At 42.4% G+C, this 13,485-nt stretch overlaps 2 protein-coding genes across 3 annotated transcripts in view; one reads left to right on the top strand and one right to left on the bottom strand.

The window, feature by feature from the left end:
• The first annotated feature begins 1,510 nt into the window (after positions 1-1,510).
• The window catches only part of RHOBTB3 (Rho related BTB domain containing 3), a 70,404-nt gene continuing 58,429 nt past the window's right edge, over positions 1,511-13,485 (top strand). For both annotated transcript variants that reach the window (XM_083354567.1, XM_083354568.1), the window contains exon 1: positions 1,511-1,574. The gene's annotated coding sequence lies outside the window, so the exon portion shown is untranslated. The remainder of the gene's footprint in view (positions 1,575-13,485) is intronic.
• Positions 2,243-12,928, bottom strand: SPATA9 (spermatogenesis associated 9; the record flags this gene model as incomplete). Its single annotated transcript, XM_083353507.1, has 5 exons — positions 2,243-2,470; positions 4,238-4,333; positions 5,372-5,830; positions 11,882-11,970; positions 12,868-12,928. 5 exons carry the CDS (start codon positions 12,926-12,928, stop codon positions 2,243-2,245), a joined length of 933 nt encoding a protein of 310 aa, XP_083209633.1.

The raw sequence follows: 13,485 nt of genomic DNA, 5'->3' as shown, positions 1-13,485 counted from the left end.
TGGGTATGGCCAGGATGGGCGTGGCCTACTGGGTGGGCGTGGATAGAGTGTGTATGGCCTACTGGGTGGGCATGGCCAGCTCTACATCATTCGCATCAAGGGTGCCTATGGGGGCCTGGGCAGGAGTGGAACAGATCTGAGGGTCTCTGGCAGAAGGAGGGTCTCTGGGCCAGGGCCAAGGCAGTGGGGGCCGTTCCCTCACTGTTTCCAGGATGGCTTTGCGGGCCACATGAAACCACTTCGCGGGCCGGATTCGGCCCCCGGGCCTTGTGTTTGACATGTCTGAAATAGACTCTTTAATCCTACCTTTTTTCTCCAAGACACCTGTGTACATGTTTTGTTGCTGTGTGTTTTTAAATTGTAAATATCATTTTAAACAGAGTTTAGTGCTAATTTATATTTTGGTGGGTTGTAATTTGCTACTATGCCTCAGAGGTTCTTTTTCAGGGCTTTTTTTGTCATAGAACGCTCAGAACGGAGTTCCGGCACCTTTTTTGGATGGAACCTTGTAGGGTAGGCAAGGTGGGTTGTATGATATGTGTGAGTTCCAACACCTTTTTCTTTTACAAAAAAGCACTGCTTTTAATGATTACCAAAATTAACTAGTTATTTCATATTTACACCAAAGTAAACAGATGCTTTACTTTGAGCTTTGTATACACATTTAAGATGTAATAAACTATTTATAGTACAAATTTTCCATTAGTAACACTAAACAGTTCACGGGGAGCACAGTGGAGCCTTTTAAATAAGGATTTTCTGATTAGTGTATGTACCCTATTTTCTCTCTAACCAACCACTCATTTACGTGTGTTAAAATCGGGGCCAGGCTGGGTAGAGGAATCAACGGTAGCACCAGTACTGTAAACATCTGGTGGATTTGGGAACAGAACCTATAGGACAGGGGTGTCAAACTCAATTTCATTGAGTGCCGCATCAGCATTGCGGTTGCCCTCGGGGGCGGGTGGGTATGGCCAGGGTGGGCGTGGTCTACTGGGTGGCTAGAGTGTGTATGGCCTACTGGGTGGGCGTGGCCAGCTCTACATCGTTCGCATCAAGGGTGCCTATGTGGGCCTGGGCAGGAGTGGGACAGATCTGAGGGTCTCTGGCAGGAGGAGGGTCTCTGGGCCAGGGCCAAGGCAGTGGGGGCTGTTCCCTCAGTTTCCAGGATGGCTTCAAGGGCCACATGAAACCGCGGGCCGGATCCGGCCCCTGGGCCTTGTGTTTGACATGTCTGCTATAGGAAATGGAGTTTATGGGCCTGGTTAAAGGAGCTGTCACAGGTTATCTGTAACGCTTAATCAGGACTGGGATTTTTGCAAACAAGACTTTTCTTTTTCCTCTTGCTGCAAACAGAGACCTTTTCTTCTAATGGTCGGAATTTGTCCATTAGAAAGGTTGTGAGTAACAAAGAACTCTTTACACAGTAGCTTTGGAACAACTTGGCACACACTGCTGTGTAGGAGGGGCTTTTTCACAGCAACATGCCTTCCACACAGTATGTTGTTGTCTGGCAAATAAGGTCTCTGAAGGGAGAGAATCCAAACGGAACCAATTGCCTGCTCTTTGGAATTGTAAGTTATGGAATTCTTTTTTTAAAGTATAGTTGTTTTTAAAATGATCCTGTGAGAAAAATATATATGCATAGTAGAAGAGTTAAGAGGCAAAGAAAATGAAACCTATGAAATTACGAGCTTTCCGGACAAGGGTCAACTAAAAGAAACATCAGCATTTCCCAAATGGTTTTCTAATGATCAACTTGTTATAATTACTCATTCTTCAGTTTTTAACTTTAACTTGGTTTTTGTTTTTTGAACAATCCATGGCTATTATTAAATATTTTTAAATAAATTTTCCTTGCCCAGGTAATGTGATTATTTTTTCAATTTGTAATGTACCTTTTTGTTTAATAATATTTTTTTTCTGTTTTTGAGATGAAAGCTTTCTGAAACTTACCGTACGTGAGATGTGACAAGTCATTTATTCATAGATCAGTTTTCCCCCCTCCATTAAGCAGCTTCTAAAGCTGTCATGCCTGAGGAAAAAATGCTTCATTTGGACTTCTGCCTTTGCAAAAATGTATCTTCCGTATGCTTTGGACAGCCTCAAAGCATATAAAAACTTGGCAATTCTCAAATGGAAATTTAGAACCATGTTCATATATTTGTGTACTTAATAAAGCAATGTGGATATAGGTTGAAAAGTCCAAGCTGGGCCTGTACTATATAAAAAGAACTGTCTGTTATTGTTCACTTTCTTCATCCATTGCTGCAAGTAGAGTATGGATGCTTCCACTATTTTGTGATGCTTTAACAGAAAACATTGAAGACTCTTGTTGAAGTGGGGGAGTTGCTTCAATAGCTCTGGGAAATCCATTTTCATCCACATCTTCACTGCTGCTTTCTGCAGAAGTGTCTTCTGTTTGACTGATGCCTTTTATTTTTGCCAGCAATTTGTTAATGGAGACTGCCTGTTCACGTAAAAAGAGATACTTTTGTTTAATTAATTTTAGAGAGTCTGGCATAGTACATTTTTCCTAATTTAAGAAGAGTGTATTGCCCTGTAGTTTTAGTACTGGCTGGACTGCCTTAATTTTATTTATTAAGTTTATATACTGTTCATCTCTCCCATAAGGTGACTCTGGGCCTTAATTACAGCAAAATAATAAATCATTGGAAAAGTAAAGCTATGACAGAAATGAATAGGGAAGATTGACATCAGGTGTTATACAAGTAAAAACTGAACTGAAACTGTTCCCCCTTGAATAATGGGGATGGGGGAGTCAAAACCTCAAGATGTATGTTGCACATCTTGAAAAAAGGGATAGTCTTTGATTGTGTAGTTGTGGCTGCCATCTTGACTTTTCTGACCTATACCAGATTACCATCGTCTGTGATGACTGTTTGGCTGTCGCTTCCTTCTTTTTTGATTCACACCTGAAAAAAATGCATTTTAAAAAATGCAGTGGCCTGATCAAATTTGGAGGCATTATTGATAGGGATAATGGTGGCTTTATCTTCCCCATCCTCTTTTTCCTTCTTCAAGCCTACACGGAGGAGGAATGAAAAAGTTGGAGAAATGGAACAACTCTATTTTTGTGGTTGTTATAGCCTCCCACTTCTTTGTAGAACCAACAAGTAAATTTATATACTGGGGGATCAGTCAAATCCAGAACTAGCTGAGATTCTGAATCAGATGAGACAACTTAGTTTAGGCTGTTGTGCTGTTATATGAAGATATTCATTGTATTTTGTTCTGATGTTAGCTATCTTCAGTATAATTGTTGATAGAAAGCTGATATACAAAGCAAATTAATGTTCTGTGTTATTTTAATGACTTTAACATAAAGTATAATATCTGCAAATAGTTCCATTCTTGGTCAGTTGTAGTGTTAAATCAATGAATTCTTTTCACCCAGGTTTTAACTGCTGATTTTAATTGATTTTATTTTAATTTTAATTAAAGTTTTGTTGCCACATTTTATATTTTATAAGCTGCCTTTATAACCCACATGGAACAGAGAATAAATTTAATAATATAGTATGACAAATTTAAAAAATGAAATTTATATTTATGACTTCAACCAGAACCTTGAAAGAAGGTTGGGCTGTATCTTAACATTTTTAAGACATAATTGCTATAACTATTTTATTCATTCTTACCCATTGTTAGGGTAAGACATAAACACTATAAGTATATTGGCTGGGTTCTTGTAGAAGAGCGGGTAGAGCTGGGGACAGAGTTAAGCAAGTTATCAGTCTAAAGTTGTTACATTCCCACAAACAGTCTAAATCCAATCCCTCTTGAATCCATTGACCCTTTTCTCGTGCCAATTTAGTTTTGAGCTCTAGCTGATTAGATTCTCATGTATAGCTTTGAGAAATAAATTTTCTGAACTACAAGTTAACGTATGGCCCTGATTGTTTGCGCCTGACAGTTCCTTCATCAAGCTAAGTCATTTGTAACCATGGTTTGCAACATAATCATGGCATGTGGGAGAGTCTATAGTTGGTTGTATTTGCCAAAACACATTAGTCATAAAGCAAGGCTTACTATCACAGTTTACTGAAAACATCTAAGTTATAATGTGATGTTTGAATTCATTTTTTTCTCATTAGTAAAGAGATATGAGGTCTATTGCTAAGATTCTATAATTACTGATTATGAGTTTACTTGCTGAGAATAAGATGGTATTTTGTATGAGAAAAGCTGAAGTAAAACTTATTTATTAACCCACCAGAAAAATTAGTGCTGCATAAGAAGCACACATTATGCTGGTAAGGGCAGCCTTTGCTGGGTAGGAAATGATATCATAAAAGAAGACTTTCTTGTCCTGAAGAGAGAAAACAGAAAGAGGGAAAAAAATCATTCATCCATTTTATAATATGGTGGGTGTGATCCTTTCAATTTTAAATCCCACAGTTTTCAGTAGAAGAATTAAACAATGGTTCCTTAATACTGTAGTATAACAAATAGTTAGACAACATATGAAGCTGTCTTTTATACGAAGGGGGTTCCATACTGAATTCCTTGTATTACTAAGTAAAGGACATGGTGCAGCTCTTTCATCTATTTTTCCCCTTCCTATTAAGAGAAAAAAGGATGGATGGAGCTAGGAGAAAATAGACTCAAGAATTTTATCTCACTAAGAAAATGCAGTTTTCTGATTTACTAGGAATCACTTTCTAGTGATTTAGCAAGTTGTTCAGTTTATATACCAAGTGAATTCAACCATTTATAGTTCATTCCGTAAGCCGTTAATTAGCAATCAAGAGTTTAGCATCCAGCCGGCCACATGACCACGGAGATGTCCTCGGACAAGCGCTGGCTCTTCGGCTTTGAAACGGAGATGAGTACCGGCCCCTAGAGTCGGAAACGACTAGCACACATGTGCGGGGGAAATTTACCTTTACCTAGTCCTTGCTTAACAACTGTCCTGTTTAGGGATTCTTCTAAATTATGACAGCACTGAAAAAGTAATTTTACAACCAGTTCTTGTATTTATGATTATTGCAGCATTCCTGCAGTCACGTGGTTGTCATTTCTGCACTTCACAGCTGGTTTCTGAGAAACAGAGTTAATGGAGAAGTCGGCAATAAAATATTAAGTCAAAGTTATATGATGTCTTCCCTTATGACCGTAGATTATTTGTTTAATGATTGCAGCCAGAGTGATGTTAATTGCAGCATGGTCACATGATGTTTCATTTAACAAATGTGTCACTTAGCAATGATGGTTGCTGGTCCCAATTGCCATTAAGCAAGGATTACTGTCATTACTCATCAAGTAACTGAATTAAGCTGGGCAAAGATATTTATGCCCCATATAATTTTGAGGTGAGGGAGACCATCAGGGCAATCTAAGTCATAAACCATGATTTATAGTCTATAAGGGCTGAGTTGATACTAAATCTATAGGAGCTAGACTGTTGCTTAGTGACATGTTTGATGTTAGCACTTTCAGAACAGAACTTATTTAAGATTTTGTGTGAGGGATAGTTGAATTTACCTACTTGCGTCCTATACAATGGCTGTTTGGGAGTATTTGATGTTCTCAAAAGACGTCGTGATAAGATATTTAGCTCTGTTAATTTTCTAGCAAGCTGCGGCTGTAAAACTTTTGCAATGGAGTTTGAAGACCGTGATAGTGTAGTTAGCCCATTCATTATGATAGCTCCATGAGCTGAATAGAATGCCCTGGTGATAACTGATTCAGATTTTTGCACCCTGCGATCTGTTTCCTGAAATAGAAATAAAAAAGCTTTTGGATTTAGCACAAAAATAGTCAATTTATTGTGTGAAAGATAGTTACATACAGTTACAGTACATGTCTATGAGTTGGCTATATTTACATATACATAAAAGGCAGGATAAAAATATAATAATAATTACATTCAGAACAGTAAACGTTGGTACTAAAATAGTCTACTCTATCTCTGCTATAGAGAAGTATTTTATAAATCTAATATTACAACTCCAAAAATGTTTTATTCTACTTATAATGTCAGTTATTATTTCAATTGAATAGAATCACTATTTCTAGTAATTTTGTTGGCCTTTTTACATAGGATTACCACTGAAAAACAGAATAAACTGTATTAAATAAGAGGTTAATGTGGGAGGAGGATGAGGAGGAGGAGGAGATGATTTTTGCATAATCCCCCTGCAGCACACTGCTCCTGAGGCTCACCCCATGTCTGAGAAATCAAAGGAGTCTGTAAGAGGAAGTGTTTGCAAAAGTCATATCTAAGGCCCTTGCTTCAATGTCATCACAACATCACTAAATACTTTAAAACAAAAACATCCTTATATATCCAAAAGATTTGTAGTCTTTAGATCAATCTTCTATTTTCAAGAAAACTAACACAATCTTTCTTCAAATATTGACATGTTTACCTGATTGTATTACTTCAATTTTATTATAGAACCATTAGGTAGTTTTACCAGACTGGAGATGCAAAAGGCTAGATGGCAGCAAAGAGTTAGGCATTTGTGGAGTTCTTGATACTTTCTGAGCTTGGTTGTTCGCTTGCAATCATTTTATTACCCAGCTGAGCAACATATTCAATTAGGAGTTTTTTTTATTGACATTTAGTGATCCAGTGGATCTTTGCAGCCCATATCTGGTACTCCAAATTTACAAGATCTCCTGCACTTGGGTTTTGGCAATGTCTTTATGATAGATAAACATTGTTATGATATTCCTTTACATAGGGATAGGTAGATCTATGTCCTTCCATTGAATGATTAACATCAACATTAGTTAAACTTTAAAAGTTAAAGTAGATATGTTGACTAAAATACATCTACTTGTAACAATAGCTTTCACCCTTGCAATTGAGCGACTCCATTCATGTTACCTGCCTAACTACAGCTAACTGTGAGTTGTCCAAGCCAGTTTCTTTGTTTGAACAACATATTGAACCATAAACTGATCACAGAGTTTGCAGAATTTTAAGCCTAAAGTCTGGTTGGCTAGCTGGTGGCCCAATATTGATGGCTTAATTCAGTGTGCCTGTTATACCCAGTATTGTATGCTATTACATTATCGTATTGTTTTATGAAAATGAAAGCAATTTCACAACTGTTGCACACTAGGAATAAATATTATCATTTTCTAAAACATCATTTTCCAACTTGGTTCCCTGTCACATACTTTTGCATAGACCTTCTGTCTTAAGACCACACTATCATTACTTAGTGAAATGGCCAACATTTGCCAAATGTTTTATTTCACAGGAGGTTCATAATAACTCCTCCCATCCCTTTCGCTCTGTTAAAACCAGGGCTTTTTTTTCTCATAGAACGCTCAGAATGGCATTCCGGCACCTTTTTTTGCACACACGCACACACACACACACACACACAAACACACACAAAAGCTTTTGCACAAGCTGTGCTATTCCCTTCAAACTTGCGCGTCCTACTTTCCTCGCTCGCCTTCCCAAACTCCAAATTAGGATGTGTGAGTTTGGAGTTGGAGAAGGTGAGTGAGGAAAGTAGTACGCTTGAATTTGGAGTTTGGGAAGGTGGGCATCCGATGGCAACTGCCGCTTTTTTCACAACCTCGCTTGTGTTTCACAGCCTACTTCTCTCGCTTGCCTTCTCCAAACTCCAAACTGGGAAGACAAGCGTAGGATGCATGAGTTTGGAGTTGGAGAAGGCAACTGAGGGACGTAGGATGCGCAAATTCGGAGTTGGAGAAGGCAAACGAGCCCTCAGAAAGGGCTCGCAACTTGGGTGTCCTCCTGGATTCACGGCTCAACTTGGATGATCATCTAACAGCCGTGACCAGGGGGGCCTTCGCACAGGTTCGTCTAGTGCACAGGTCGGCAACCTGCGGCTCCGGAGCCGCATGCGGCTCTTTGAGCCGTCTCTTGCGGCTCCCAGCCGCCCGGTGCGCGCGCACCTCTTCCAACGGGCAGTGGTGCGCGCGCACCTCTCCAAATGGAGAGTGGCACCGCCCGTTTGGAGAGGTGCACGCGCACCTCCCCGAATGGGCGGAGGTGCGCGCGCACCTCCCCAAACCTTTGGAGAGGTGCGCGCGTACCTCCGCGCGAATGGGCAGCGGTGCCGCTCTTTGAGGAAGCTGCTGCGGCTTTCGGCAGCTTCGCAGACGGGGCGCGGCAGCTTCCTCAAAGAGCGGCGCCCCTGCCCATTCCGAGAGGTGCGCGCGCACCTCTCCGAACGACCGGAGGTGCGCGCGTACCTCCGCGCGAATGGGCAGCGGTGCCGCTCTTTCAGGAAGCTGCCGTGGCCCGTCTGTGAAGCTGCCGAAAGCGGCAGCTTAGCAGACGGGCCGCGGCAGCTTCCTCAAAGAGCGGCGCCCCTGCCCATTCCGAGAGGTGCGCGCGCACCTCTCCGAACGACCGGAGTTGCGCGCACACCTCCCCAAACCTTTGGGGAGGTGCGCGCATACCTCCGCGCGAACGGGCAGCGGTGCCGCTCTTTGAGGAAGCTGCTGCGGCCCGTCTGCGAAGCTGCGGCTTTCGGCAGCTTCGCAGACGGGGCGCGGCAGCTTCCTCAAAGAGCGGCGCCCCTGCCCATTCCGAGAGGTGCGCGTGCACCTCTCCGAACGACCGGAGGTGCGCGCGTACCTCCGCGCGAATGGGCAGTGGTGCCGCTCTTTCAGGAAGCTGCCGTGGTCCGTCTGTGAAGCTGCCGAAAGCGGCAGCTTAGCAGACGGGCCGCGGCAGCTTCCTCAAAGAGCGGCGCCCCTGCCCATTCCGAGAGGTGCGCGCGCACCTCTCCGAACGACCGGAGTTGCGCGCACACCTCCCCAAACCTTTGGGGAGGTGCGCGCATACCTCCGCGCGAATGGGCAGCGGTGCCGCTCTTTGAGGAAGCTGCAGCTTCCTCAAAGAGCGGCGCCGCTGCCCCTTCGCACGGAGGTACGCGCGCACCTCCCCAAAGGTTTGGGGAGGTGCGCGCGCAACTCCGGTCGTTCGGAGAGGTGCGCGCGCACCTCTCGGAATGGGCAGGGGCGCCTCTCTTTTTGAGGAAGCTGCCACGGCCCGTCTGCGAAGCTGCCGAAAGCGGCAGCTTCGCAGACGGGCTGCGGCAGCTTCCTCAAAGAGCGGCACCGCTGCCCATTCGCGCGGAGGTACGCGCGCACCTCCGGTCATTCGGAGAGGTGCGCGCGCACCTCTCGGAATGGGCAGGGGCGCCGCTCTTTGAGGAAGCTGCCGCGGCCCGTCTGCAAAGCTGCCGAAAGCGGCAGCTTTGCAGATGGGCCGTCGCCGTCGGGCAACCGGGAACCGGTTCCATCTCATTTTAAAAAAAATGGCAGCCGCGTGCGTCCGCGCATGCGCAAAAAACCTTTTTGCGCATGCGCGTGCATGGACACACGCACGCGGTTCCCTCTTTTTTTAATTTGTGATGGAACCGGTTCCCAGTGGCTCTTTTTCTTTTTTAGGTTGCCGACCCCTGGTCTAGTGCACCAGTTGCGCCCCTTTTTGGACCGAGATGCCCTATGCACGGTTACCCACGCCCTCGTCACTTCTCGTTTGGATTACTGCAATGCTCTTTACATGGGGCTGCCCTTGAAGAGCACCCGGAGGCTTCAACTGGTGCAGAATGCGGCCGCGCAGGTGCTTATGGGAGTATCTCGGTACTCCCATGTTACACCACTACTGCGTGAGCTGCATTGGCTTCCAGTTGCCCTCCAGGTGCGATTCAAGGTGCTGGTTACTACCTTTAAAGCCCTTCATGGCTTAGGGTACTTGCGAGACCACTTACTGCCATTGACAACCTCTCATTGTCCGGTTTGCTCCCACAGAGTTGGCCTCCTCAGGGTGCCGTCAGCCAGGCAATGCTGGCTGGCAACCCCTAGGGGGAGAGCCTTCTCTGTGGGTGCGCCGATCCTCTGGAATGAATTGCCCCCGGAGCTGCGGACGACCCCTGACCTTTGGTCCTTCCGCCGTGACCTGAAGACATGGTTGTTCCAACAAGCGGGCCTGGACTGACTACGGTTTTAATTAGCTTTTTACTGGTTTTTAAATTGTCATATAATTATTGTATTTTGTCAGGACCCACCCCAAACCACGTCTTAGGAAGACAAAATTCTTGGAGTCAAGTCTATTCCAAAAAGAATCTTTACTATGACATGCTTGGTTGTAGGAAATGAGACAGGACTTAATATTATTCCATGAACTAACCCTTATATAGAGTTCCTGGTTTAACCCCCCTTAGCCCCATTTGGTCAGTCCCCCATCCTTTCTCTCGTATCATTCCTCTCGTGGGAAAAAGGAATTTAGGACCTTTCATGTTTATTGCTCTCTTCTGTGACACAAGCTAGATGCTAGCCCTCCCTTTTGTTTCCCCAGTTCAAAAGGCTTCTCCTTTCCTTTGAAATGCCTAATACCGGTTCAATACACATCCATTCTCTTCTCTTCGAGAGATGGCAGGATCCATGGAATAATGTTTTAAACATAGATTTATGAATATGATATAAATGGATTCTGACATATTTATTGTTTAATTCTTTTTAAAATTTTCTATTTTATGTTTTTAATTTTTATTGTTGTGCACCGCCCTGAGTCCTTAGGGAGAAGGGTGGCGTATAAATTTAATAAAATAAATAAAATAAGTAGGATGCCCGAGTTTGGAGTTTGGGAAGGTGAGGTGATTTGGAATTTCTTTCAGGCTAGTTTAGCTGTTGGAATTGCTCACAAGATTGGAAGCTCTGCGTTTGTGTGTGTGTGTTTCTGTGTTTCACAGCCTCATGAGTTTAATGAGATTTATTCCTAGATATAGATGTGCAGGACTGGCATCTTAAAAATAGGTATCCTCTCAGTGCACACATATTTGAAATGTTGGGTAGCGTTGGAATAATTGGATTTTTTCTTGTTGCAAAGGATGGTTTCAAGCAGGAATGATGCAAGGAGCCCAATAATCTTCTCTCCTTTCTCTATTTTTGAAAGCAGAACCAGCCTTTTATGTTAAGGCCCTGCTCACTTTCCCAAACTCCAAACTCGCGCGTTCTAGGGCTGCAGAGCGATTTTGCTTCCTCCCCCATGGCCAATCTGGGCAACAGAAGCATTTTCAAAGCTTCTGGAGCTCACATCCATGGCCGTGGGGTGATTTTACGATGCTCCAGCCATCGGAGGCCTGCAAAATGCCTCTGCTGCCCAGATCTAGTGGACCATGACCCAGCGCTCGCCCCGGTCCCATCCCCCCTCTGCCAGAGACCCTCAGATTTGCCCCGGTCCTGCCCAGCTCCGAACAAGTGCCCCTGACACAAGAGACGTTGAGCTGGCCACGCCCACACAGTAGGCCACGCCCATGCCAGATTAACAAGATGAGAGTTCCGGCACCTTTTTTTTTTTTTTAGAAAAAAAGCATTGGTTAAAACAAATAGTTGTACCAAACATCCAAACCAACATGACTGATAAAAAAATATTGCAAGGAGATAGAGGACAACAAGGAGACAATTACCTACTCCCCTCATTCCTATCTCCTCTGCAAGCTATTTTACAAGATGGCCACTGTGACAGAGATAAATTCAAGGTCACCCTTATTCTGGTATAAAGTATACTTGTACATTTTTAGTATGATATAAAGGTACATCATGGATACCTGCATCACTGAATAATTAAAATACGGTAGTTTCTTTTTGTTGCTTTTAATCATGCTTATTTCTTATATGACACTTCACTTAAGGAACTCATACTAAAGAAAATTAAACTAAACATGACATATAGAAGTATGCAGTATTGTAACAGCTTTTAAAATGTATTAATAGACTGAATATCTTTACTGTCATATGGTAAATTTTTCATTATAATGCGAGACTTTGCAAAATGGAAAATAAATACTACGAATGTTATGAAAATGTTTGAACATTCAAATAGCAAGGAAATGTAGTAATTAAGAAATATTACCTGGTTTGAACGTGTCAGCCTCAATAGATTTGGAAATTCGTCTCTAATCTCATCTATAATTTCCAAGATGGCTCTCTGTATAACCCCAGCTGAATTGAAATACAATAATTAAAATAATAAAATCCTGATCTTCAAAATTAAATTTCAAATATGAAGCATTGCATATTTGTAAAAAAAATATGGGTTAAATGAGGTATAAAAGCAGGGCTGTTGGTAATTGATCTATATTTTATTATAGTGGAAAACCCATATTATTTCACTAAACTAGAATTGGAAACTAAAATGCCATTCAGATTTTGTTAGGCCCCATTCATGAACACCAGGTCCTACCCAATTTGAACCATATTCCAGAGACTGTGGTGATTATGTCAAGTATCAATATTCCTTCCCCCTTTTTTTCTGCATTGTATAGTGGCTCAGTCCCAGGAAAGTCTATTCCTATTTTGGGGGCTTGGACTAGGCGGCCTCCAAGGAACCCTCCAACCTTATGATTCTATGTTTCTCCTGATCTCTCTTTTAATAAACCTGACTAGCAGTAATTTGGAGAAATCAAAAACCTGTTGCCATCAAGAGTTAGCTAAATGGTGGTATGGCTTAGGGCAGCTTCCTATATGCATAAACTTTATTTATAGTCAATTTTTAGCCAGCTTCATTAGATCTGCCTCCTGTTTCCAAGGGGTTAATAATTTGGCAAGACTATGGACCTTCATTATTAACTTCCTTTACTGTTGACTGAAATTGCAGGGGCAACTGGAGGCAATGAGATTTCAGAAATTTCTGTATGGTAAAATATTGTGGGAACGTAGCCCATCTCTCACATATTACTAAATGTGTAGGCAGTTTACTGAAACTTCGCTCAATGACATTTCTCTTGGAGTTTGGTTATCTTAGCCAAATTCAACAAAGTTATGTCTATGTGAATGTGTCTATTTGGTAGAAGCTAGATTTCTTTTAAATGTTTGAAAATTTAAGATGAAAAACCATACCTTGTCCAGCAAATTTCCTGAGAATCTCCCCACATATCCAGCCAATTGGCCTAAGAGCCATTTTTTTATACTTGCTACCACTAGAAGATGGTGTCTTCCAATCAAACGAATGGTTCAGGCCACAAATGACAGCATCCCATACATATGCACATAGCTACCTTCAAGGCAGGAGACCTTTATGAGAACATAATGTACCTCTCAAACTCAGTACAGCCTGAGGCAATCAGTGTGTGTCATGTATACCAAATTACCTTCATTTTAGCAGACAGGACTTTCAAATAGTTCCAATATACTGGAGCAAAGCAATGTATGAGATAACCTCACCAGATTTATAATCATTAGCAGTGTGAAACCCAAAATTCAAGACCAATGGGGATGGGGCGGGGAACAGAATTTCTGGGTTATAAAAAATTCAGAACAAATGAAATGTTCCAAATTTCATATCCTTGAATTTTAAAATGCAAGCCTCTATTTCTCGAGATTTCTCAAGATCAGGACTCAAGATTTCCTGATTTCCATCCCATCTCGTATAAAAATATTTCGATTTCAGAACCCCCTCCAAAATGTTTTCATAATTAATTCTCTTTCCTAAATTTCTCTCTTGTATTTCCTAATTGT

This window comes from Vipera ursinii (genome assembly GCF_947247035.1).
Source record: "Vipera ursinii genome assembly, chromosome: 2".
Classification (NCBI taxonomy): domain Eukaryota; kingdom Metazoa; phylum Chordata; class Lepidosauria; order Squamata; family Viperidae; genus Vipera; species Vipera ursinii.
The sequence above is the reverse complement of the archived record's forward strand: the minus strand, read 5'-3'. Positions and strand labels throughout refer to the sequence as shown.